Source organism: Calypte anna, chromosome 27 (assembly GCF_003957555.1).
Source record: "Calypte anna isolate BGI_N300 chromosome 27, bCalAnn1_v1.p, whole genome shotgun sequence".
NCBI classification, from domain to species: Eukaryota; Metazoa; Chordata; class Aves; order Apodiformes; family Trochilidae; genus Calypte; species Calypte anna.
The window spans coordinates 4612901-4638568 of NC_044272.1; the positions used below are offsets into that span (position 1 = coordinate 4612901).

Genomic DNA, 25668 nt, shown 5'->3' on the forward strand with positions numbered 1-25668 from the left:
TTAAAGGGTGTGCAAATGTACATGACAAACAGTGCATGACAGAAATCTTAATAGCATGGGCCAAAGAACAGAAAGGGATTAGCTGGTGCAAGAGTTACCCAGGTAATACATGTTACAAAAGCAATGTACAAATTACATTGGAGAAGGTGCCAAAAATCCCATGCAAATGATTCCAGTAAGCAAATGAATAAAACATACACCACAAACAGTTACTTGCTGTCCTGACAGTAGTTCTGAGATGGTCCCTCAAGAAACAAAATGCTCTAGAATGCACTGGGGTCTTTTGGGGCTCAGTACTTGAGAGGGTAGAAACAGTACCCCTGAAATTTTGGGGTGTGAGGAAGCAAACCCAGACCCAGATTTGAAGGATCATAATGTCAGTGAGGAAAGAGAGGTATCCAATTCTACCAGAGATCCAACATCCCAGACTTCAGAAAAGTTCTCAAAGTCCTTGTCTCAAAGCACTAGGAAAGAGGCTGCTGTTTTTCCTTTGAACAGATGTGAAAATTCACAAGGCATTTTTACAGGGTGCTACACAGAAGTTGAAGCAACAGAAAGCACAGAAAGATCTCTACTGTCCTAAGGGATTTTTTTTCCTTCTTTTTCTTTTGGTGCACAATTTGAAACCCTTTCATTCAAAAGGCCCAATTCCAGAAGGCTCACGTACCCAGCTTTTGAAAAAGTTTCATGTTTTTTCAGGCTCTTCACAAAGGGCCTGAAAGACCAGCAGTACTCAGAGCAGGGGTAACTTGAGAGAAATTCCCATACCAGATGTACAAATAGTTGGTGAATTTTGTATATACCTTCTGGCTGGCTGAGTCTGCCCCTTTAATAGAGCAGGGTCAGCCTGGTACACACAGAAAGAGTGGCTCTGAAAACTAACCCAGAGTTCAGATTAGAGGAATTAAGTTGGCCCAATGTAAAGAGAACATTGCTTTGTGAAAAAGAGGAAGATTTGACAAGACAGAAGCTTCTCTTACCTAATTGTATTTACTAAATGTGGTTGAGCATTACCAAAATCAGAGGGGAGGACACACAGGAGGTACAGCTATAAGACACTAGTAGAAAGAAACTCACTCTTGTGATCTGGACTCCAAAATTAGAAGGGTTTGCTTTCAATACATCAGCTGAAAACATCACATCACAGAGAAAAAAAAAAAGAAAGTAAAAATATAACAAGAGTGAAAGAGAGAGAAAAAAAAACCTAAATAAAAAGCAAGCATTACTGGAGAGGCTGTGGGTGTGCCTGCCAGCTACAGGAGGGAGAAGGAGTGAGGCAGGGACACCATGGGATGGAGCTGAGGGAGCCTGGAGCAGGAGGGGGGAGGCACAGACACCAACACACACAGACACAGCAATGATCCCACTGGAACAACAGAGCTACTTTCACCAGGACAAGTAAAGGGCTCGAGGATTTTGTGGTGTATGTTAAGTGTTGAAGAGTAAATTTTTTTCCAAGAGGAAAGGGGATGGGGATAAAAATGGACTAAGCAATGGTATCAGCTTGTTCATGCTGATTTCAAAAGCCATGACTAAAATGTTGCAGGAAGTTAAAGTCACCAACAGCTGACAAAACTATTTAACTGGGGTTTGATGCCAAGTCTCTAGATCACTCATCCATTTGGAAACAAAATATGACCCAGCTATTTATGACAGAAATGAACTGTGACCTTCTCCTTTCCAGAGGAAGGTGCAATGGGTGCACTCCAACACACACCTCCCCCCCAGCCATGGCCTGAAACATTTCCCCATGGAATAAATCGGGCTCAGAGGCTCTTGGTAGCTCTGCAGCTGCCCACAATGCAACCCTGCCTCCAGCACAGCTTGGATGGAAACAGAATTAAATGCCCAGCTCCTTAACTGCTGACTTCGTGGGGCTCTGCTCCCCAGACCTCCCACTCCCAACACACCCGAGAAGTGATGAAGCAAATCACAGAATCCCTGCAAGTCAGGAGCCGGAAGGGACCTCTGGAGAGAGCTGAGTCCAACTCCTAAATGAGCTACACCAATAAACTGCAGCTCCAGAACACACAAGACATGTAAAACCTCAAACCTAGGGTCAGTTCTGGGCCCCTCACAACCAAAGGGACACTGAGGGGCTGGAGGTGTCCAGGGAAGGGAGAGAGAGGTGGGGAAGGGTCTGGAGCAGAAGTCTGCCCAGGAGCAGCTGAGGGCCCTGGGGGTGTTGATCCTGGAGCAGAGGAGGCTGAGGGGAGACCTTGTGGCTCTCTGCAACCCCCTGAGAGGAGGTTGGAGCCAGGGGGGGTCGGGCTCTGCTCCCAAGGAACAAGGGATGGGACAAGAGGAACTTTTGGCACAACTCAAGTTGTGCCAGGGGAGGTTTAGGTTGGGGCTTGGGGACAATTTCTCCCTGGAAAGGGTTGTCAGGGCCTGGCCCAGGCTGCCCAGGGCAGGGCTGGAGTCCCCATCATCCCTGGAGGGGTTTCAGAGCCTGGGGATGTGGGGATGAGGGACATGGGGCAGGGGTGGCCTTGGCAGGGATGGGGGAAGGGTTGGACCCCAGGATCCTAAAGGGCTTCTCCAAGCAGAGGGATTCTGTGAGTCACCCTACACTGCTGCCTGGGGCTTGGAAGTTGATTACCACTAATCACAGTTTCAAGACCACTGAGAATTTGTTCCTTCCCAAATTGGGGAGAAGTTGCTCTAGTTTTACAAAGTTGAGTTTATAAAGAACTGAGGGATCTCAAGGCTGGGTCCTGCTGGGTAAGTTTAGGATAGAAGAAGCTCCACAACTGCCCCATGCCATATCTCCTTGGGAATGTAAAACACAAACCATGGCACAGCTCAGCATCTCTGACCTAAAATGATGCAGCTATCATCAAAAATTATTTTTGAGTTTGCAAGGAGCCAGGTTCCAAGAAACCTGGCTGGACCACGTTACCCTACAGCAGAGCAATGGGGTGGAGGGGAGGGGGAAGGACAGATGAGCTGAGTCTCCACAGGAACAGGCACTGAGGGCCATGTTCACAGGCAGCTGATTAGCACTGAACTTTGAAAATGGCCACGACTTTCCAAAATATCCTGTCAGAGCAACAACTACTTCACTAACTGTGCCAGGCCTGTAACTGAACCCCGTCATTTATCTGTGCCAGGAACAGCTGATAACCAGTGAACTACAACTTCACAGCAGCACCAGGAGTGGATGGAAGCAGCAAAATGCTTTTCCATGTACTCCAGGGCTCAGCCTTCCCAGAAAGCTATTTGAACTAAATTGATATTTAAGCTAAAGAAATTTCCATCTAATCCTTAGGCAACTGTTCATTATTCTAATCCCCCAAAATCTCTAAATTACTTTTTGGACTGCACCATATGTGTGGGTGTTCACAGAGCCTGGCAAGTCACACAGCTGCCCCTTCCCTCCCAACAGAGACATTTAAACAAGAATTTAGTGTAGCCACTCTTCCCATCCTTGGGGAGCTTCTCCCCACCAACTAAGGAAAAGGAGCCCTGGGAACCCCTCTTCTTGGGCTGCAATCAGCCTTTTTGAGTATTCCTGTGACACTCACTATGACCAGAACTTCAGGGCCACCACTCTGTGTTAAATCAAACAGGCAGCTTCACCCTATTACAGGCTTTAAAAACTAAAAGCCTTTTTTCCTAGATAGGCAGTGTGCTTTTGGAGGAAGCAGAACACTCTTCTAAGCTGTGATGCATTTACAAATTGCAGGATGATGGTGACCACAAATCCAAACAAGATTTTTCTGCTGGTTTACTACTTTGGCAACAAAAAAGGCCACACCAGTAAACCCAGTGACCAGCAAATAGAGACAGAGAAACCACTGGCACTCAAGTTTGCCCAAACTTTTGCTGGCTAGAAGCAGTACTTCACTACCTTCCTTCAGCTGGGGATTGTGTTTTATTAATAGCTGCCACCCACCTCAGCTGTGGAACAAAGAACAGTATTTTAGGTTTTCAGCCTTGTTTTGCACAAAAATTCCTAAAAAGTCTCTAAATTTCAATGGGAGTGCAAATGGAGCTCTTGAAGGACAGGTTTTATAGAAAAATCACTATTCCAGCACAAAGAGAGCTGCAGTAATGGATTATCTCCCCATCACTGCAGAGCTCAGGAGGGGCCAAATTGGAGTACAATGCCATTACCTGACAATTCTCCCCAAATGGGCTTAAATAAGCTGCACTCCTGCATCATTTAAAAGCCCTGGAGATAGCCCAGCACAGGCATGAGAAGGTGGTTAACTAAGAAGGGAATGATCAGGATGCAGAAACTGCTGGAACAGGAAAACTGCAGCACAGGCTGTGGCTGGGAGGTGAGGTGGTACAGGGGTATGACCCCCAGCACCAGATTGCAGCTCAGGCCCAGCACTAAAGGGATTTTCTCCATTTATGTTGACAAAGCCATCAAATTTCACTGAAATGAGGCCCATCCACAAGGTGTTCTTTGCTTAAAACTGCAGGGTAGAAAGAGATTCTGTTGTTTTCCCAACAATAACCCAAGCATCCTGCTGCACTGCTTTCCCAGCCCTGAGGATGGGAGATGTTCATGACATCCTTGCATGCAGGAGGGAGGCACAGACTGGATTCCCTGCCTGGGCTGGAAATGGGAGGCAGCTCACGTGACAGCACAATCCTGTTCAGTCTGCTCCTCCCCTCCTATTGTTCTCATGTCTCCCTGCCAATCCCTCTGAAATAAAATAATAATAATAATAATGATGTACTTTTCATTACAAGCCATTTCTGCCTTTCTGAACTTTTGACATTCACTTGGTTCTTTGCCACAAAAGCTTCTGAGAGAGAACTACACCACGAGCTGGAAGCACAGCACTTTATGGATTTACAGAACACAAACCCTGATGATTTTTGGCACTCAACATTCTTTGCATGCTCATCAACAAAGTGAAAAGAGCAGCAGGGCAATGGCACACAACTGCAGGTTTTATTTCATCTTAATTCCTTCCCTGACACCTCATCTTCAGCCTAGGAAAACAGCCATGGTAATGCAACCCAGAGAACCCAACAGCTCAGGGCTGCCTGCCCTTCAGGAACCAGCACTCATCATCACAACCTCCAGGCTCTGAACCTTGAGGAATTACTGAGCTCTCTCCCCAAAATGCATTTGCCAGCAGCAAACGAGCAGCTGAACAGCTACAACCAGGTTAAGAAAAAATGGCAAGGGTTTTCTTGAGAGGAAAGCATTTCTAGAGTAGAAAAATCCCACCAGGATTCTCTCCTTAATCTCCTTCATCCAAACTGTGCTTGAATATTCAAATTCATTTGAAAGCACAAATCCAACTCTCCCCAAACCTGAAAGTTCAGGGTTTGGACTCAAAGCACTCAACCCCAGTGCCTGTGTTGGTAATCTGGCTGTACCTTAAGAGATCCCCCCTCCCCTGGGCATCAAAAGCAAAGACCCAGCTAAGGAGGGCACAAAGAGAACTGCAGTTTCAGAACAGAGTTTCAGTCCTTAGTTCCACTCTCCTTCCCAAACAACTTCTTTATGGAGATCTATTATTTTTGTCCTTATACAAAGAGAAATGATGCAGAATTAATTATCTACACCTCTGAAACACCACACTTTTTGAAAAAATAAGATGAAAGCCACATAAAAGGCTGCATTCTCAATACCAGTTAGCATTCTCACAGTTAACCTGACAAAAGGTCACACAGGAACATGTTTGGTTTTCACACTGATTTCAGAAACTGAATGTTTTTATTCTGTAGGGTCAGTGACTCAGTAAACAGCCCAACCCTTCACCAGGCAAGGCAAGCAGGAAGGAGGTGACTATTTAGGAGATTTGTTATTGGATGAATTAAAAAAAAAAATCCCCCCAAACCACAAAAAGCCAGAGTAAAAGCTGAGTGGAAATGCTCTGTTAGGTTCACAGAAGATAATTTCAAGCACAACAATTTTTCCAAGCAGCTCTTAAGTAGTGGGGGATCCAGATTCAGCTTCTGGTATGAAAACACAAACAGGGTCCAACCCCAGAGACTGTGAGCCTCCGTTTTATACAAAACTAACAAGGAGGATTCTACCCTGATATGAAAACTCAAACCCAAATTAAGGGTCCCTTGGATGCAATACCCTGAGGATACATTCCCATCAAGTCTTGAGGGTTTAAGGACTGTGGGAGCTCTCAAACATCTGAACATCACCTCTGCAAAGCTGTAGGAAAGCAGCATGAAAAGGGACTGAGGCCACCAGGACTATGCACGTTCTCTGCCAGCTCGTTTTTTTCCTACATTTGTCTTCTTTTGAATGTCTGCAAATTGCTATTGAAGTTTGACAGTCAGGATTACACAACTTCAGAGGCAGAGGGTCCCTTCAGAAGCCACCAGTCCTTCCAACTACTGAACCCAAGAGCTCACAGCTAAAAAAACCCATTAAAGATATCAATAACTTCCCAGAGTACAAGAAATGGCATCTCTGGGGTTACAGCCTTTTTCAATTGCTCACTGAAGGGTCTTTAAGTGAATTGAGTTTATTTTTCCTCTTGCAGTGCCATCTGTATGAGCTCAAGTAGCTTTTAGTCCTCCCATTTCCCTTGGGAGGGACTGACCATTTGGTGGGCAGACAGGGTTACTGCTCTTTAGCACATCTGTACTTCTCATTTCCAGTATCAGCCTATTTAAAAAAAAAAACAAAAAAAAACCCTAGGGAACACTGCACACCTCCAACAAGATGTTTCAAATACAGTGACTTCAAGAGGCCAATGGCTTGTGAGAATAAATCAAAGATTATTTTCCCAGTGAAGGTAATCACACAATTCTGCCTTTTGGATAGAAACTTGGGTCTCAAGGGGGATTCAGGCATTTCCAAATGCTGGATGACACCAGGGTAAGTCAGGAAATCATAGTAATAAAACCTTCCCTTTAATTGTTTGGTGTTGACAAGTTGGTGGGCCCAGAATTTACCCAGTAGGGATCAATACACTTACCTATGGTCCCTGATTCGCAATAATCCTGAGTTCCTTCCTGGAATACAAGACAGTGTCTTTATAACTGGGGAGCAGAGGGGGCTGAGGATGGAACATCTATTTACAGGGACAGCCTAGTGCTCGCTGAGCCACACGAGGGATAAGCAAACACTTCAAGGTGGTGGGGATGTGTAACTAAAAATACTCAAAAGCAAAAATGATCCTGGGGAAATGTGTCCAACAAGCCAAGGAAAAGGCAAAACCAAAGCACTGCTGCCTCAAGAATTCCTGCTGGGAAGACAAAACATTGCAGATAACATACACCAAGCTGCTTTGCTCTAATTATCTACGGTACCCTCATGTCTCATCTTTCCAAGGAAGCCTACTGATTAGCCTACTTGTCAGAAAAGCTGTGGTTTTCCTCCCAAAATACCTCAGCCTTTATGTAACTTTGCCTTCTTGTCCAAAGGGGCAAAATGTGCAGCAGTGTGCAAGGTGTTCTGAAAAGCAGAGTGTTGAGGGTGTTTAAAGTTACCTTATAACTGTTAGACATGAACCTGTCTTGAGTGGTAATGAACAACAGAAGTGAGCTGGAATTACTCATGCAAATTCACCTGCATTATTTCTAGGTAGTTTCAAGTTCCCTTACTGAACACTGACCCAACAGGGTGACACACATTTCAGCATGACATAAAGCTGGACAAGCAATTTTTTTCCCTAAGCAAAGCATGATTGCTGCTTTGTTCAAATCCCTGTGTAACTGAAAATTAATGCTGGGTGATGTAGTGAGAGTTTTGAAGGCTCATTTTTCCCAAAGCCTGTCTGAAGTTACTGCAGTGCCTGCAAATGAGCCCAGAACATCAAATCCTTTAAAAACAGATCAGCAGTACCAAAAACCCACTAAATTCTTTGTATTGGTGAGAAGATTACCCCAGCCTGTGTGTCCCCATTCATGTCCTTGCACCCCTGCTGATGACTCCTTTTATCCCAGTGAGGGGTGGCTGCCTTTCACATTTTTGTTTCTTCTTCCACAGCATCTCTAGATGCTAGAAAACCTCTCAGCCTCGTCTCAGTCCCCCTCTTAGTCACCCAAAGGATTTAAACAAGAGTGGACATAATCACACTGCCTCACCACACTGTAAGAATGTGACACAAACAGGTCCTTCCACCTCCTCAACACATGCACATAATTGCACTTAAGTTTCAACCAAGCTCATGGAAAACTTTTAAGATGAAGCACACTGCTCTTGGGTATCATGAGCTCAGCCAAAGCACTCTGGTTTCCCAATACAAAGGAAATTAATCTCTGCTCTTAATTTACCAATCCCACAAGCCATCACAATACTCAATCAGACACTGCCCCACAGGAGGGTTCCTGTTCAGACTCCTTCAGTGAATTTACTTCAAGCTACCATATCCTATACTTCACAGACAGGAAAAAAATCATACTCAGTAACTCCAGACTCTTAAGATGTTGCTTTACTGCTGGTTTGCAAGATTCTGTTCTACAGCAGATCCTCCAGAAGTTATCAGTGTTTTAATGATTTTATCATTAGAATTTATGACTAGGAATTTTAAAAAACCTCCTTTGAGCAATTTCATCCCTACATGACCACAAAACTGCCATTTACATCTCATTAAGCAGCTTCAAATGGCCAAACAGATCAGGCTAACACAGGAGCTTCCAATATTCACTACAAAGTTTCACACAGTACACTCCATCCCTACCAGGGGCCCAAAGCCAGTTCCACACAGGTTTCAAACCCACCTTCCCCTGAGGGTGACAGAATTTGGAAACTGCTCCTTTTGACACAGCCCTCATCTGCTTTAAGTAACTTGACAGAGCACAGACAGAATTATTAAACACAACATGGACACCACCAGCCCCTGAAGTGGTGCTGGGTTAAAAGCTGATGCCAAGCCAGCCACAGCCACCTCACCTCTTCCCAATTTCACAGCAGCTTATTCCTGCCCAGGGATCATTCCTACCCAGGCTCCCTTGATGCCACCCCCAGGCTGGGCTTTTTTGTTCATTGTTTTGGGGTTTTAAAATACATATAGTGTGTAAGAACCTTATCCAGTGACAGAAACCCCTTCTTCCTGAGGCAAAAAGGAAAATAAATACACTGGGGAAATTGAAAGCATTAACCACAAACAAGACCACTGCAATGAATACAGAACTGGTGGAGTGTGCTCCCAGCACCTGGTTACCTGTTTGTGAGCATGATCATAGGAGTTGATGTGGTTGTCAAACTCCTGGTGCTTTTGATACTGCTTGTCACAGAGTTCACAGTAGAAGTTTGCTCTGAGGTCTTCCAAAGCCTTGGCAATTGCCTTTTCTTTATCCACATAATCCTGCAAAATTAACAACCACAAAAATGCTTCTGGTTAAGCTGCCTGTAAAACAAACTGGATGGTGATCAGTGTAGACTTTCAAGAGAAAACAGGTGTTAAAAAACCTTAGCATAAACCAAAGATTATATTTATTAAGCTGAACATTTTTGCAAATTAGAAAGTATGAAGGATAACTACAATACCCATCTATCCAACTCAGATTCCTCAGATAACCCCCCACACATAACCCCACCACTAACACAGGTACCAGCAGCAAAAGGAGACTGCTTGAAAAAAGGAAATCTAGATCTGCTGGCAGGAAGGCAGTTATGGGGCTGCAAGAGGAGAGCCTGATAGGTTGTGAGACAAAAAGAGAGGTTCAAAGCCTTGAGGTCACTCATAAAACAAGCCAGCAGCTGCCTGATCTCATGAAGAGGCAGAAAACAGACAAACCAAGGAAGATCATTGCTTCTGCAACAGAATCTTAGAACTTCAGCTGCTGAAACTTCCTCCACTCTGAGTGCTAGCAGATGTCTGCCTGACCTGCAGCTGCTGGTCTGCAATTCAGCAGGGAGGAAGATGCTGGTTCTGCAGCTGGGCAGACACAGTGCGGAAACCCTTCAGCCTCAGCCCCTTTGGTGGAACTGCAGCCCCAGAGCAGAGCTCAGACACAGTCAGGATGCTGCCAGGGACACAGGTAGCTGCCAGTTAATAAAAGAGGGAAAAGGAGATCACCTCAGAGGCTGCAGACAATAGAATTATGATTTTCTTTCTGTAACTCAGCATTTGTACAGGTGCAAGCTCAAACCTTTAAGCAAAGGTGAAGGGCTCTGAACTGGCAACCATCACTTCCTCCCCTCTTTTGCTCCACAGAACAGCAGCAGCCAAAAGCTCTGGGAGGCTGGAAATCCCAGTCCCTCCAGTGGCTGGGATGGCTCAAGTCCCAGTGCCTGGCCCAGAGCCTGCGGTGGCCCCAGTGCTGTCCCCATGGCACAGCAGAGGCCAAACTGGGGGGCTCTGGGACACCCCCAGTGCTGCAGCACAGTAACCTCAGGGTAAAGCAGCTTCTGCCTCTAGCCAGGGTGTTCTGGTGACAACCTCCCCAGCAGAATTAATCAAACAGAGCACTCTCTACAAGAAAGATGGGGAAGGTTTGCCTTAACCAGATGAAAGCATTTATGCTGATGCATACTGAAATAAAAGCTCCAAATGCTGCATTAGGAAGCAGGCTGCACTGCCACCAGCACAGCCCAGACAGCCACTCACCCAATGCATTGCAAGTGGAATAAAGGTAAATTCAACAAGAAAAGATAGCCTAGATCTGAGAAAAAGCACCAGAGAGTGTAAGAGTTTCTGGTTTCAATACAAACTTCTGATGGGAATTCCCTTCACCAGAAAGAGGAGTTAGCAAACATTTTTAAAAAAAGCTTCATAATGATCAGGATCTTGTTCAAGGCACTCTCTGGGTTATCTCCTGGTTACCACATCAACATGACATCAGAATAATATTGCTGCATGTTAGAATTAATGCAAAATTCATGTATAACATTTCAGCACTCATGGGGGGTAAAGCCTGAAAAATTCTACTGCTCACAGGTTTGTTACAGTGGAAAGCACTGCTCACCAATTAAAAAAAGATTTCAAGCTCCTGCTTCCATCTATTAGCAGAGGCCTTTGTTAAGAAGAAAAAAAAGAAAAAAAAGAAAAAAAACCTCTTTAGAGGTTTAGTCTGAAGCAGGTCCCCAGGAAGACAAGAAAGGAAAACAGAGCAGTGTGAGATCCCCAGGACAATGACATTAAAAGTTCCCAACAAGCTTCCTGTGCCATGTGCAGCTTTTTTCAGAAAGCATCTTGTGGCTCAACAATGCAGCCCCAGCCATTTACCTGATCAGAATCTACACAAAAGAAGGGAATTAAGGACTATTTCTTGCTTGCTTCTTGGCTGCAGAGTTATCTGCAATTCCTTTGAGGCTGCCTGAATGGCTAATCAGGATGAGGCCACAGTTGGCAATTACATAACTGAGTCCTGCAGAGTAAGCCAAAACTGAGTGCAAGCAGAGATTTTTCACAGATTGATACAGAAATGCAAGAGCCTGACACTAAAACACACTAAGGAAAAAAAAAAAAACACTTCTGAGTTGGGAAGAGACTGCAAACTTCTCCTCTGAGTTCCTGAAACCAAACCAAACCAACACTCTGTGCTGAACAGCAGAGGACAAAACATCCTCCCAGAGGCAGGCAGGATCAGCTGTGTTTTGAAAAGCCAACTGGAAAAGCCAAGGACTTCACCAGACACCACTCTGCAGACCTGAGCTAGAGCATGGTTACAGCAGGGCTCCCACCAACCCCTCTGAGACCACAGAATCAGAGAATGGTTTGGGTTGGAAGGGACCTTCAAGATCATCAAGATCCAACCCCCTGCATGGGCAGGGACCTCTCCCGCTAGCCCAGGGTGCACAAAGCCTCATCCAACCTGACCTGAAACACTTCCCAGGAAGGGCATCAACAACTTCTCTAGACCACCTATTCCAGTATCCTGCCACTCTCATGAGGAAGAATGTTTTCCTAATATCTAACCTATATCTATCCCCTTTCAGTTTAAAACCATTACCCCTTGTCCTGTCACTACTCTCTCTTCACCAGAGAGAAGAAGCCTCTCCCCAGCTTTCCTGTAGCCCCTTCATGGACTGAAGTTTCTCTAAGCCTCCCCCTAAGCAATATTCTGTGCTTGAGAGCTGATGCTGCCTGCAGATGCCCAGGAGCAGGGCAGGGGATTGCCCCAGAGCTGCCAAACCTTCCCCTTGCAGCACAGCACCCAGCAGGAGGGTGGAAACACCAAAATGGCCTCAAGCTGAGCCAGGGGAGGTTCAGATTGGATATTTGGAATGATTTCTTTACTGAAATGAGTGGTGAGGTGTTGGCCCAGGCTGCACAGGGAGGTGGTGGAGTCCCCATCCCTGCAGGTGTTCAAAAAATGTGTGGATGTGGCACTTCAGGAGATGGTTTGGTGGGAATGGTGGGGTTGGGTGGATGGTCAGATGTGCTGATCTTGGAGGTCTTCCCCAGCCATAATGACTCCATGATCCTATGAAAAAGGAGGAACATCCTCAAGGAGCCTGTGCAGAGTGCAGAGGAACTGCTCAGCACCAGCTGCATGGGCCCATTTGTACTTGAAAGTGTAACCAGAAGAGATAATTAACTGCCTTCAGCTCCAAACTAATAATTAGCTTGAAAAGTAATTACAAAAGCTTTTATTTTGAAATGAAAAAATACAGCAGCAATTCACTTAGCAAGTAAGTCAAGGTCTGAAGTTAAGAGGAAAACAAAATCCTCAGGGAAGGAGACTATACATTTTTGTAGCTGAATCAACTGCCTGCAGCATGAACTGTTGAACCAGGGAAATGGAATTACAGATCTGCCATGCTAACATTTAATTCTAATGAATTCTAAACCACTTTTCCATTATTCCTCAAAGAACTAAGATTTATGCAAAACTGTCCCTTTATTCTGATGTCTAGGGCTCCTCTTTTTGATTTCTCAAACCTGAGGACAACTAAACAAACAGGATTTCTAAGACTTGACATACTCTCCAGGCTGGGAAGGGAAAGAGCAGATGAAAATACAAGTAGCAAAGACCAAGTCTCCTCAGAGAACTCACTCATCCTTAATCCAAGCATGCTCAACACCAATACAATGGCCCATTTTTATCATTAAAAACACAAGTTTTCTGTCTTACAAAAAACCCCACATATTTTCTAAACTCTATGAAAATACAGCAGACATCAGCTTTCTATTTTTTTTTTAATGCTGCCTGAAGAATTCTTCCAAGAAGAGGCACAGCCCATCCACTTCTCAAAGCTGGAGCCTACCTTTTCACAGAACACAGGATTTATGCAAACATGTCACCAGCCACAGTTTATTGCTTGCTCAGTACTGACAGGAGATCTACTCCAGTTGATAACTGCCCATCTAACAAGGTTTGCAGCTGCAGGGTTTGGGCTGACAATGTCACAGCTTCACGAGGCAAATCTGGCAGCCCTGGCTCTAGGGCAGGAAGTATTCTGCTTACCCTAGGGCTGTTCTTTCCAAAACAGGAGCAAAGCAGCCAGAGAAAGCCTCACTGCTCTCCTGTAGCTCTTAAGCAGCTTTAACAAACATCAAGGCCAGCTCCAGGAGGCTGATAACCACTTCATTAATAGATAAACAATCTCAACAATTGCAAAAAATAAGAGTATTTAATTCCTGCAACCATTACCACAACCTAATGAGAAGAGTTCTGTCCTAGCAGAACAAATCATCTCCTGATCAGCTCACAGGAATTTTGATGTTAATGCCCCCAATTCCAGTACCTTGTATTTCTGCCTCAGCTCCTCAGTGTCTTCTTTCTCCACCTCCAGTACTCGCCTCCGCTCAGTGGCATCTTCGGCGTAGTCGAGCTTTAGATTTTTTAGGAGAAAAAAAAAAAAAAAGATACAAGTTGTCCCATAAATACTCTGCACTGCTAGGACTGCCAGCATGTTTAATTTAAAAAAGACGAAGTCTGAAAGAGAATCTCTGCAGAACACCCTCTGCTTTCTCTGTGCCACGGTGCAGCCCACATGCCTAACAGTTCAGGAAGCCTCTGGACTGGAGGCTCCCAGTGGCTCTGTCCCAGGAGCTTCAGCTTTGTGGAAGTGAAATTCCCAAGCCCAGGAATTTCAGATAGCATCCAGACCTCCAAACTCAGGCACCCATGGCGAAGCACTGGGTGTATTTTGAGAGGTCTCCTCTTGCTCTGTTTATTTAAGGGTTGAGTTTTTCTTTGATGCACAAATTCTCTCCTAAATTTCTTCCCTATCAACTCCAAGAACCATGCAAGGGGTGGCAGGGTGTGTGGGGCAGGAACAGGGCAAGCTTACCTCCATCTCCATCCTCCCCATGCCCATGACATCATACTTGACAACGATAGGGATGGGGTCTGTCCTCCCTGCAAGAGGAACACAGACAGAGGTGCTGAGCAGCCAGCCCATCGCCACAGCTCGCTGTACACATTGGGTTTGGGTGGTTAGAGATCTTGCCTTGGAGTGCAGAGACCAGAAAGCTACAGTGAACCAAACACAAGCCATTCTCACAGCTTACAGTCCAACCTGTTTCACAGCTCCAAACTAGGTAAATGCATCCCAAACAGTGATAAATGGGTTTTTTTCTGACCATTAGTCAGACACGTAAAACACACCCGTGGCTCCTGTTCGATCAGGACAAGCCTTAGGGCAGGGTGTCACCAAACTTGCCAAATAAATCATCTCTTCAGTGCTTCCACAGCAGGCAATACATTCTCTCCATCTTCTGATGGGAGTGAGAAAGCCATTAACCACATTTTACTGCTCTACCACATGAATAATTGATGAGGACTTTCCCGTAAGAGAAGTGGAAGCCTCCCTGCTGCCAACTTCTGTCCCTTCCCAAGAGGAAGGGGAGGTGGCTTAGGAACATGGACAAACTCCTTCCATCCCCAACCACCACCCAGCACCAGCTCCTGCAGAGCTGCTCTGGCCCTGTCCCCTGTAAGCTGTGAAAAGGACCAGTTGCGAAGAAAATTGACTTTGAACTAATCAAACTATGCTGGAGATTTTTTGTATTTTTTTAAAAAAAACTTATTTTAATCCACTCATAACCAGCCAAACAAAGCAAAATGGGGCAGACAAGCACTTTACTACCACAGCTTTTTTTTTGTTTTTGTTTTTTAATCATTATTTTTCTCTTTACATCACAACTCACACTGGTCATTGTGATGTAAGCCCACTGAAAAAAAAAGTACTTACCTTCTCTGGTGCATACCTTGAGTGAAAAAACAGAATGTTTACTTCCCTTATTATTGCTCTTGGTTTGGTGTAAACAACTGTTTTGTTATACACACATACATAGATATTATACCTTTGGGCTAAAAGATCTGCAGGTTTTAATCAGGCCAAAAATATCCCATTGCCATCCACATGCACAAAAAGCTGAAGTCTGTAAAAGTGCCTCAGGAAACCTAGAGAGGCATCAATTTTTTTTATTCAACATCAGCTTTCCTTCTGCAAAAGTGACAGTGCACAGATCTGGGACTCCCCAGATCCCTCTCAAAGGGAACCCACTCTGGTCAGATTTGGGTCTTTTGAACTCCTAAAACACAGAGGCTTCTGTTGATGCCTCCAGTGGATTGTTGACTTTAGAGGTTGTTTTACACGCCCATAAATTTGACAGGCACACATCCATCAAATCCCAAAGTAGTTGTCATGCTGATCCAAAAGTCTAATTTGAATTGAGCTTTCATTTGGGTATCTGCAACACTTCCCATCTGGAAAGTCTCTCTTCTGCCCAATGGTATAATAAAGTAAGCAGTGACTGCAATTTTTAGCAAAAGGACCAAATTAAAGACAGGTTATAAAAATGACTTCCTAAGTGCAATATCACTTTCATAACGTCTCAGCCAGGGATTTACTGATAAGTGGTGAACCCAAATGGAATTGCTGGCAACAAAGGCCAACAATTGATATGAATTTTTGAAGCTTTTTTTGTTTTGGTTTGGTTGGTTGTTCAGAAATGAGATATTTTGATGCAGCCTCATTGCCCTGGTAAACCCCTGTGTACAAACAATGCATCAGTACTTTTGCCTTCTAAGGCAGTCAAAGTTTTTGTTTTGTTTTGTTTTGTTTTGAAAATCTATTTGGAAATTGCAGTAGCAAGTGCTAGTGCCCATGGTGTTGGGGAAAAAAAAAAAATAAATCAAGTTTGGACAGTATTAGAAATTTACATTGAAACTGATTTTGGCAGTTCTAACACAAACAGAAACATCCCTTCTTAGCAATACCCTTTAATGAACAAGGATCAGACAAGTGTGCATAAAGAAAGGAAAGGAAAATGAAAGACCAAGCAGAAGGATGATGGCTACAACAGAGAAAGTAAGCCTAACATATTGGTGCACTGATGACAAAAGGAGTAATTCAGTCTGAAAATAAAAAATTACCACTGCTAAGTTTACCATCACCACAACAAGTCCAGGATCATAACGCTGTAAAAAAGAAACACCATTTGTTAGGCAGAAACCATTAGGGGCAGAAAACAGGCCGATTGCAGTAGGCAGGTAGGATGGGTAAAAAAAAAAAAAAAATTAAAAATAAATGAAAAAAAAAAAAAAAAAAAAAGATAAAAAAGAATCATAAAGGCTTCTTTCTCATCCCTCCAAACCCCATCACCATGCTCTGCCCTGGGCAACGAGGGAACAGGGAGATGCTCAGCAGTTGTTATTTGGTTCTGTGCTCCCAACCTGAAATTTCTGGGTGCTGAAAGAAGCTGAGCTCCTGGGGACAGCCCCATTTCAGAGGCAACACTTAAGGAGGCAGTTGAAAAAGGAAACAAAATAAATGACAACTATTTTGGGTCTGAAGGAGAGCTGTTTCCAGGAGAATACTCAATGTGAAAAGCCAAATTTTAAACTTCACCACCATTTCCTGAGGAGCAGAGCAGCCTGGCAGGCAGCCAGCCCTGCCAGCTCACCCACACATGCCCACCACTGAAACCCAGGCTCTGGGGGAGCTGCAGGACAGAGGGATGGGTCAGGGGAACCTCCTTTCATCCCCCTGGCAAGCCACCATGGCTGATGGGACAAAGCAGGCAGGGCTGCTAAGGGGCCAGTGCTGACCCTTGGGCTGGCAGGCAGAGGGTGGAGAGTGGCCAAAGGGGAAAATGGGACTTTTAAAGTTAAGCTCTTAAAGTTCTTTTCAAAGAACTTCCTTGAGAAGATTTATTCCAGGGTGACTGTGGATGACAACAGGATCTTTACCAGCATGGAAACGAGGCTCTCGGATGCTGCGGGGCTCCCAGGTGGAGGGTTCCTGCTGACCCTTTCTGGGTCCACAGCCGCACTTGGAAGGGGAAAACAGTTTTCAAGGAAAGGGCAACAATTCCCACACTTCATGCACTAGGCAGGGCTGCAAGTGCTGCCACACCACCAACATAACCCCCCCATATGGTAAATCACACAGAACACACAATGTAGTGTCCATGCCCCATCCCCTTAACACCCCTAAAAACCTTTGGTTGGTTTTTTCCTGACTTACATCACAAACTCTTTTAAAGGCTGATGACATCAGACTGGCTACAAACCCCAAAGCAGAGAGGGTTATTGCATAAAATGCTTACACACAAGGGGAAAACCTCTGTGGAAAGGAAGCAGCATAAAGCTCTGGTGGGGTGGGACAAACAAACAGCTTACTTTGGAGCTGCACCTTAGAAAAGCCAATCTCTTCATGTAAATGAAGTCTGCACTTCTTTAATTCAGAAATGAAACTGACCAGAGAGATTTGGTTTGTTTCCCTTTTCCCAAAGAAATGGGAAACATTGCTCACCCCAATACATCCCATCCCAACAGCCACCTCCCTTCTTAATGCTGGGCAGACTCTTCCCAACCCACTCCTCTTTAATTGCACCAAAGTTCTTGGATCTGAGCAAAGGCTTTTGCCTTAATTTATAGCAGAGCTATAAATTAACAGATCTTGGGAAACGAGTTAATCCTGACGCTTCAGGGCTTCAGTATCAGACCTGGAGTTGTGCTGCAGGGCCAGGATCATCACCTGGCAGTTGCCAGGACAGAAGCAGCAGGAGGCTGCAGCAGATGGACCTGCCATCTGAGCCTGTCTGCAAGCACTGCCATCACCAGGAAACATTTCATTTGGGGTTTTTTGGGTTTTTGTTTTGTTTTGTTTTAAACAGCCAAATCAGAAAACAGTTTTCATCCACAATTTGCAGGTTCAGAACCCCTCCCTTCAGTGACCTCATGCCCTGCAATAGATTCAAGATGTTTCTCTAAGTCTGTTAGAGAAGGAGCAGGATGCTCCCATGCCCCCCAGATTCTGCACCAGTGTGATTCAGTAACCAGAACCCAGTGTCTCCCTTATGCAGAGCACATAAGCAGCAGAGGTACCAGAACTGCCCCAGTCCTGCTCACTGTGTTGACATCTTCATAGGAATTCCTCCCAGGTACAAGCCTGGTGGGAAATAATCCTGATACCACACTTTATAGGAGAATTTAATGAACTAAGCATCTTGGAAGGGTACAAATAATGAGATGTGACCTGAGCAAGCAGAGGATTTCTGATTATTCCCCATCCTGATGCTACAACCAAAACCAGAGGAAGAGACAACCTTCCAGGGGGGTTCAAAAGCTCTTGGGCAGGGATTCTGCAGAGAGTGGAAACACATCCCCTGGGGAGTGGATGATCACATCAAGGGTCTGCTTGGGTGGGTAAGGATCAGTTCGTTCTGTCCCCTGTGGCACAAACCCCACTGCAGCTGAGAAAGCTGAGAAGGTGCCTGGATTGAGCTCTCAGTGCCCACAGGAACTCAGCCCCATACAAAGGACACAAACCCCACTAAACTGCAGAATCTCTGAGCAGAAATGGGAGGGAGGGTCCAGTCATGGGTGAGCTTTATTTTCAAAGACAAGGACCCTGGAAGCTCTGAAAACTTTCCCAGGTCTATTGAATGTTTCAATATCCTCTGAGCCATCATGAGGAGAGTTCAGACTCCATTCAGCACATCAAAACAGGAGAGAGAAGGAAATCCAGGAATTTTTGCTGGTGAACAAGCTCTGGCATGCTCTGTGCTGCTCCTGGCTAAAAATCACACTGTGTTATGAAGTTTGTTCTGATTGCTGCAAGAAGCAAACAGACAAGGGCAGCCTTTTACCCTGGTCTCCTCTGGGAATGAGATCTGCAAGCTTGTCCTGTTTGTGTCAGATTTCTGGAAGGGGTCATGAACAAATGAGATTCAAACAAAATCTAAACCATCATACTCCTCAGCAACAAGCACTGAGTCCCAGTCAGAAGAAACTTCTCCAAATACAGAAAACCTGCCCCATAAACTTTCCTCACTAAGCAAGTGAGAAATGACAAGTGAAAGGCAAGTTGCAAACACCCCAATCACAGGGAAAACTTCCAAAAGGAGCTCAAATCCTCATTGGCACAGAGGCCACGGGTGAGACATGCAGCAAACCAAGCAGAGGGCCCTGAACTTCTGTAAGGGGAAGGCAAAAAGCAGAGTCTGGGACAAAAACTATTCCTAGCCCAGATGACAATCAGAGGTGTTAGAGAGCAACATGGAAGATGCCAGAGCAAGAACATAAATCTTGGCTGAAATAGAATAAAATCCAGAGGTAAGAGTTGCTGTTGTACTTCATCTTGGTGCAGGGAGAAGGCTGAAGAGCTCTGTCTGACTGCAGGCAGAACAGGGCAGGTTGTGCACAGCCACAGCTCCCTGCTTCCCACACCCCATCTGGAACAGCTGGATAACAACTGCTTTAACATTACCCCAGGGGAGGGCAATAGGACTGATCCTTAGGCAAGAGAAGGATGGCTCTGTCACAAGCAGCACGTGGCACTGAAAGAATAATGATCAGTGACTGCACACCCTCAAGTAACCCTGAAACTTCTCACCTGGAACAGGAAGAAGGATCCTGCAGATTGAAAAGCCAACAAGGAGGCAACTGCTTCCCCAAAGGAGAGCAGGTAGGAAGTGAACCTTCCTCTGGGTCTGCAGCCTTGTGGATTTTGACACTATCACAAGGGATGACAGCAGGCTTTCAAAGCTAACTTCACATGGAAATAAATCATGGCAAGAGTTGTAAGACTGATAGTTATGTTGCAAACATGAAGTGTGGAAACGTTCATCTATGCCAGAATGCAGGTTCCCACAAGGGCATGCTGAGATACAAGATAAGATTGTGTTCACATCTATGTCTTGGCTAAGACTGCCAAATCATTTCATACTTAATGAATAAAGGCACTGTTAATGTGATCTTTCTCTTCCCTGTTTTCTTGTATCCATTACAAAGCTTCAAAACCCAGAAATAAACAGAAAATTCCTCATTTCCTCCTGGTGTTTTTCTGGGGTGCTCATTGTTCTGTGTTCTCCACTCTGTCTGCCTTTGTGAAACCAGGGGATTCAACAAATGGAAAAAATACATTAATATGTCAGCTGTAAGCCACTTGGTGAACTGGTGACAGAGCCAGGATTCGAGACCTCTGGAATTCAAACCCTGAGCTTATTTCTCCAAGATGCAGCTGCCAAGTGCTCACATTTGTGACTGATCTCAGTTGCTCCACTGGTCAAAGCTCCATGTTATTACTCCCTGCACATCCAAGGAAAGCAGCACCCAGAAACCATGGTGTGCATCACCTGTGGCCACCTGACAGTCCTGGAATAGTGACACTGCCTGAGAATGATCCCAGATCTGTCCTGCCTCAGCCACAGCATCACTTCTTCACCTGCAGGTTCTCCTCCTCTGCACAGTGTTTCTTCCAGACAGTTCAGCTCTTTCACTCCACTCATCCTTTACACCAAGAGGAAAAACAAGAGCTTGTCTGAACAGATTCAGTGAAGAGCATGCCAAGGAAGAACTGCACCACAGTATGACTGCAGGCTGGGGGAGTGAGGACCAGATTTATCACTGCAGGTCAAGGCAGAAACCCACTTGTTCCTCTGCTTGGGTTTGTTTTGGTTTGGTTGTTGTTGTTGTTGTTTTTTAATTGAAAACCATGCAACAAAAATAGTTAAATGGAAGAACTGAATTCTAGCATTTTCTAACAAATGGGATATATGTGACTTTTCTACCTTGATAGAATATTTAGATGCTCATGAAAGGATAAAAACAATTCATGTTCTGTTATGCACAGGTGTAAGTGCTGCTGTTGGTGTGCCAGGTACACTGATGAGGTCACAGAATCACAGAATGTCAGAGGTTGGAAGGGACCTCTAGAGATCACCTCGCCCAACCCCCTCCAGATACATATATCTATGTATATGTGTATATATATATATACACACACACACAATTTAGACTGCAGGCTTGCAGCATGCCTTGATCATAAGAACAGCATTGCCTTGACAATTTGTAGAGGCTTGATTGGTTTTTAGCCCACGTGGAAAAGCAGAAGCATCCAGGGAGAGGTTCCCAGCTTTCCATGGCACCAAACGTGGCTCTGGCTCTGGCAGCACCAGTGCTGCTGCTCTCCAGGAAGAGCTCACCAGCCTCCCATGCTGTAATGATGTCAAAACCTTGCTAAAAGCTTGAGCAACCAACAAGGCAGTCATTACCTGAGCAGAAATCAGGGACAGAAGGCATTTCTTACAGGTGAAGCTACTGCTGCTGAACTGAGTGCCCCAGAAGGGACCTCCGCCCCCTCAGCACAGCCACCTGCTGCTTCAGGGCTCTGCAAAGCAGAGATAGCCCAGGTGCTAACACAGCACTAACCCACACAGCCTCACCAGCCACCTTGAAACTTCACTTAGTTTCACACTAACATTTTCCCCATAAAAAATGACAAAAGTGATGAAAGAGCTGCCCTGGTCTTCTGCAGACAGCCAAGGAGCAAACCTGCAGGAAGCTGGAAGGCTCAAGTCCAGCCCTACATGCAAACACCACAGTACCTGAACTATTTGTATTAGCAACATCAACACCTAGGAGTAGCTACTCCACAACAAAAACATCCTAGCTGTTGCCATGGCAAAATACTAGATTGTGATTAAGCCCTCAGAAATACTACAAAAGACCAGGATAATCCCAGTCTCAGGAATACTGTGGGAATTCAATCCAAGCTTTTAGATGTATGAAATTAATCCCACACTACAAGGTGTGGGTGGAGGGAGACAGCTGGTGGTGTAGGGAAAGGCAACTGCTCTCCATACAGGTGTCAGAGCAACTCTAACAAGTGTCAAGGCTGAAGTTTTCCACATTTCTGTAAGAAAGGACTTCAAAAAGGCAAATCTAGAAAAGAATGCTGAATAATTAATTACCCAGCACTCACAGGACAACCAGCTAAGCAGGAGTTCTACCTGCCCACCAAAGCTGCTCAGAACTTCCTGAGAGTCCCTTCTGCATGATGGGCAAACATCAGAGCCCTTCCTCCCCCACCAGCCCCCCCTCTCCAAACCATCTCTACCTGCAGCCCCCCTCTCCAGCCCCCAGAGGGCAGAGGGAGCAGTGGGGTAACCACAAGAAGGGAAGGAGAGCTGGGAGGTCAGGGACAGGACATGAACCACCCCACAAAGCCTGCCTGCCCTTTGCTGTCAGGTCTGTCCTTTCCCTGCTGCTCCCCACCACAGGGACACTGCAGAACTGACCTCAGCCCAGAGCCCTCCAACCCCTCAGCTGCTGTGGCCCAACTGAGCCAGAAAACCAGTTCAGGGGAGTCAAAAACCAGCTGGGATGCTGGGGGATTTCACTGGCTGTCCTACATGTGATCCTCTTCCTCAGCACATTAAATGAAGTCCCACACTGCTGTGTTTGCTGGCAAAGAAAGCCAATGCTGCCTCTCCCAAGGACAGGATTCACCTCCTCTGTTTTCCCCAAACTTCATTAAATGACATTAAACTACTGGTTTTAGTCTTTCACCTATACCTCCAGAGTACTATTGTTACCTCTTATTAAACACGAGTCCAAAAGAGAAGACAGAAGTTTTCAGCCCCTTTTTTCTTTTAGACAAGAGTTGTCAGAAAATTGGAAACACAGGGAAAATGCCAAGAGCTTAGAGAAATATTTTTAAATCTACAGTTAAAATTATACCACTTCTGCATATCAGTCTCTCATTGCTTTTCATAACAAGACTTTCATTTAATATGAAATACTTATTGCAAGAGAAAGCATTAGAGTATCTGAATTCAGGATTTTGCCCAACTCTCTCATTCTCACATAATTCCTCCCAATTTATTCACATTCCTTGGTCTCATTTAGCAAAGAACTTCACAACAAGGTCACTGTTTTTAACCACATCTCTTACTAATTCTATTTTTTCAGTAGACCACAGGATTCTAGAGTCTCAATTACTTGTGTTCCCCTCCAAAGGGAAACACTCCACAGTCACCATAGAAAGGTGGTTCCCAAAACCACAATTTCCTCATTAAACAAAGATCCCTGACAACTGGAAACCTTATCTTCTGCTTTTTTACACTCCTTGGCTGTTCACAAGCATCACTTCCAAATGTACCATAAGCTTTGGGTTTTTTTGGAGGGGAAAGGGAAGTGAAAAACATCAGGAGGAAAGAGGAGCAGAGGGATGACTGCTGAATTCATGGGCAGCTCCTCCCAAGCAGTTCCAGCACTTACATGGTCAAGAGACACCAACTCTGTCCCTGCCTGCTCCTCCTCTCAATGCACAGCTAAAATGCAAGATGCAGATGTGTTGCAGTCAGAGGAGCAGCTCAGCCCATGGCAGGGACCTCATTCAGGACATGGTTTTCATCCCTGAACTCAGCTCTTCCACCAGCATTAGGAAGATTCCTGCTGCCAGGAGTTCCATCTCAGCAGCCCCTGCAGGTACAGAGCCACTCTGCTTCTGAACCTCTGCAGAGAAGGAGCCCATCTGCTGGTTCTACAACAGCAAACCTTTACCACCAGTCACTGGCATGGGAGTTTTCAGCTCTTCCATCCATCAGCCAGGGAAAGAATTCGGCACCCTGAGAGCAGGGTGATGCCCACAGGAGGGAGTTAAGGGGAAGGAAGCCACCACAATGGTACAGTGTGACATTCCTGTTGACAACAACATTGCCACCTTATTAAAAGCAATTAGTATTCATCACTGGCAAGTATAATGTAGCACAACTTTTAGGTTCACTAAATCCAAAGAGGGAGCCCCTGTTCAGGTGAGCAGCTGGAATTAAAAGCTACAGAACAACAAAAATAAGCATGCTCAATTCCTGGCTTCCTTAATTAAAGTTAAGTGCATGGAGAGAGAGGAATGGCATCTCAGTGGGATATAAGCAACCCAAAATTTAGGGTTTTAAGGGTTTGTTTCAAAGGCCTTCTGCAGCTACATAGAATCATAGAATCATAGAATCATAGAATTGGCTGGGTTGGAAGGGACCTCAGAGATCATCGAGTCCAACCCTTGAACCACCGTTGCGGTTGCTAGACCATGGCACTGAGTGCCACATCCAGTCTCTTTTTAAATATCTCCAGGGACGGAGAATCCACCACTTCAGTGGGCAGCCCATTCCAATGACGGATCACTCTTTCCGTAAAGAAATTCTTTCTAATATCTAACCTAAACTTCCCCTGGCACAACTTAAGTCATGCAGCAGGTCAGATAACAGATCCATAGCTAAAGACAACTTGAAGTGGTTCTGCTTCTCCTGTACCACTTGACCACAGGATATTTAAAAATTTAGGCTCAAGCACAGCACAAAGAAAGTACAAAGTTGCAGTGTGTTTGCTACTCTTCCATCTCTTCAGAAATCTCTCCTGGTCTGTTCTGAGTGAGAAGGGAACACAGAAAAGGGAGAGAACTTTTTGGTTTTCTCCTCCCTTCTCAGTGCACATCCAGTGACTTCACTCTTCAACCTCCTAGAATAAGACTAAAATTGGATGCAAATGTTTCCTTCCAGACAGTTTATATGTGGGTTTGGGGATGATCTAAGCTTTATGTAAAAAAGGTCACTGGATAATGAATTAACACTCCCAACATGCTCACCATCAGTGCCACAGGCAGCAGGCACAGGCTTGAGCTTCTCCTCACCAACCCCAGTGCCCTCCAGTCTGTGTTGAGCAGAGGGGGAGCAGCAGAGGCTGCTGTCTGTCTGTCTGTCTGGGGGACAGGCTGCTGCTTTCCTTCTGGAAGGTGAACGGCACTCTCTGATTCCTGCCTGCTCTGCACAGCCTGCAGAAGGCTTCACCACCTACCTGGGTTAAGCTGGATGGGTTGTTTGTTAAAATGCAGGAGTGTGCTGTGATCCCAACACCAAATCCCTCCACAGCCCCTCCCTGGGATTTCTCTGTAGCTCCCAGACAGTTCACATCACCAGAGCTTCAATAACACATTAGTAAGAGATGTGCTACAGATTCAAGGCTCTGCAAATCTAACTCTGGACAAGTATCCAAACACCTGATCATCCCTGCCAGCAGCCCTGGCTCTCTTGTCCTCAGGACATGGTGACACCACCCTCTCACCCCAAACTTAGCATCATGTAGTCACCTGCTGCCTACCCTGTCCTGTCAGCACCTGAGGTGACACAGGGCCTCAGGACAGGGCTTCAGCTGCTTGCAAGGTGCCACGTTTCCCTGTCAGGGACACTCAAGAGCACCCAAAAGAGGACACAGACACCAAAGGGCACATCCAGTGAATGTGATGCCAAAGCACCAGGCTGGGAGGTGACAGCTACAACCAGGTCCTGAGCTTTGCCCCAGCACAGGACAGGAGAGGACTGTGAGAATGCCATGCACCAACCAGGGGACTTCAAATGGAACTGTGTTAGAGGAAGCAAGAAGCAGCAACCAGGAGTGCCTCAGCCCCAGAGGTTAATGTGTGTTCCCAGAGCTCAGAGACCTCACTGCAACCCTGAGCAACCCCATGGAGGGGCAGGAAGCCCAACTACAAGCTGAGGGTATGGGAACACAAGTGACTTGGAGGAACTCAAGGAAGTTTCAAAGACC

The 25668-nt window shown here is 45.4% G+C and overlaps 1 protein-coding gene across 6 annotated transcripts in view; it reads right to left on the bottom strand.

Annotated features, from left to right (window-relative positions):
* The window catches only part of GPATCH8 (G-patch domain containing 8), a 57455-nt gene that overhangs the window by 7272 nt on the left and 24515 nt on the right, over positions 1–25668 (bottom strand). For 5 of the 6 annotated variants that reach the window (XM_030465750.1, XM_030465751.1, XM_030465749.1 and 2 more), the window contains 3 exons: positions 14123–14190; positions 13574–13660; positions 9102–9245 (listed from right to left, as the gene is read on the bottom strand). In XM_030465750.1, coding sequence (XP_030321610.1) covers positions 9102–9245; positions 13574–13660; positions 14123–14190 — 299 coding nt within the window. Of the gene's footprint in view, positions 1–9101; positions 9246–13573; positions 13661–14122; positions 14191–16212; positions 16258–25668 lie in introns of all 6 variants that reach the window. The other variant, XM_030465753.1, reaches the window with a different exon arrangement.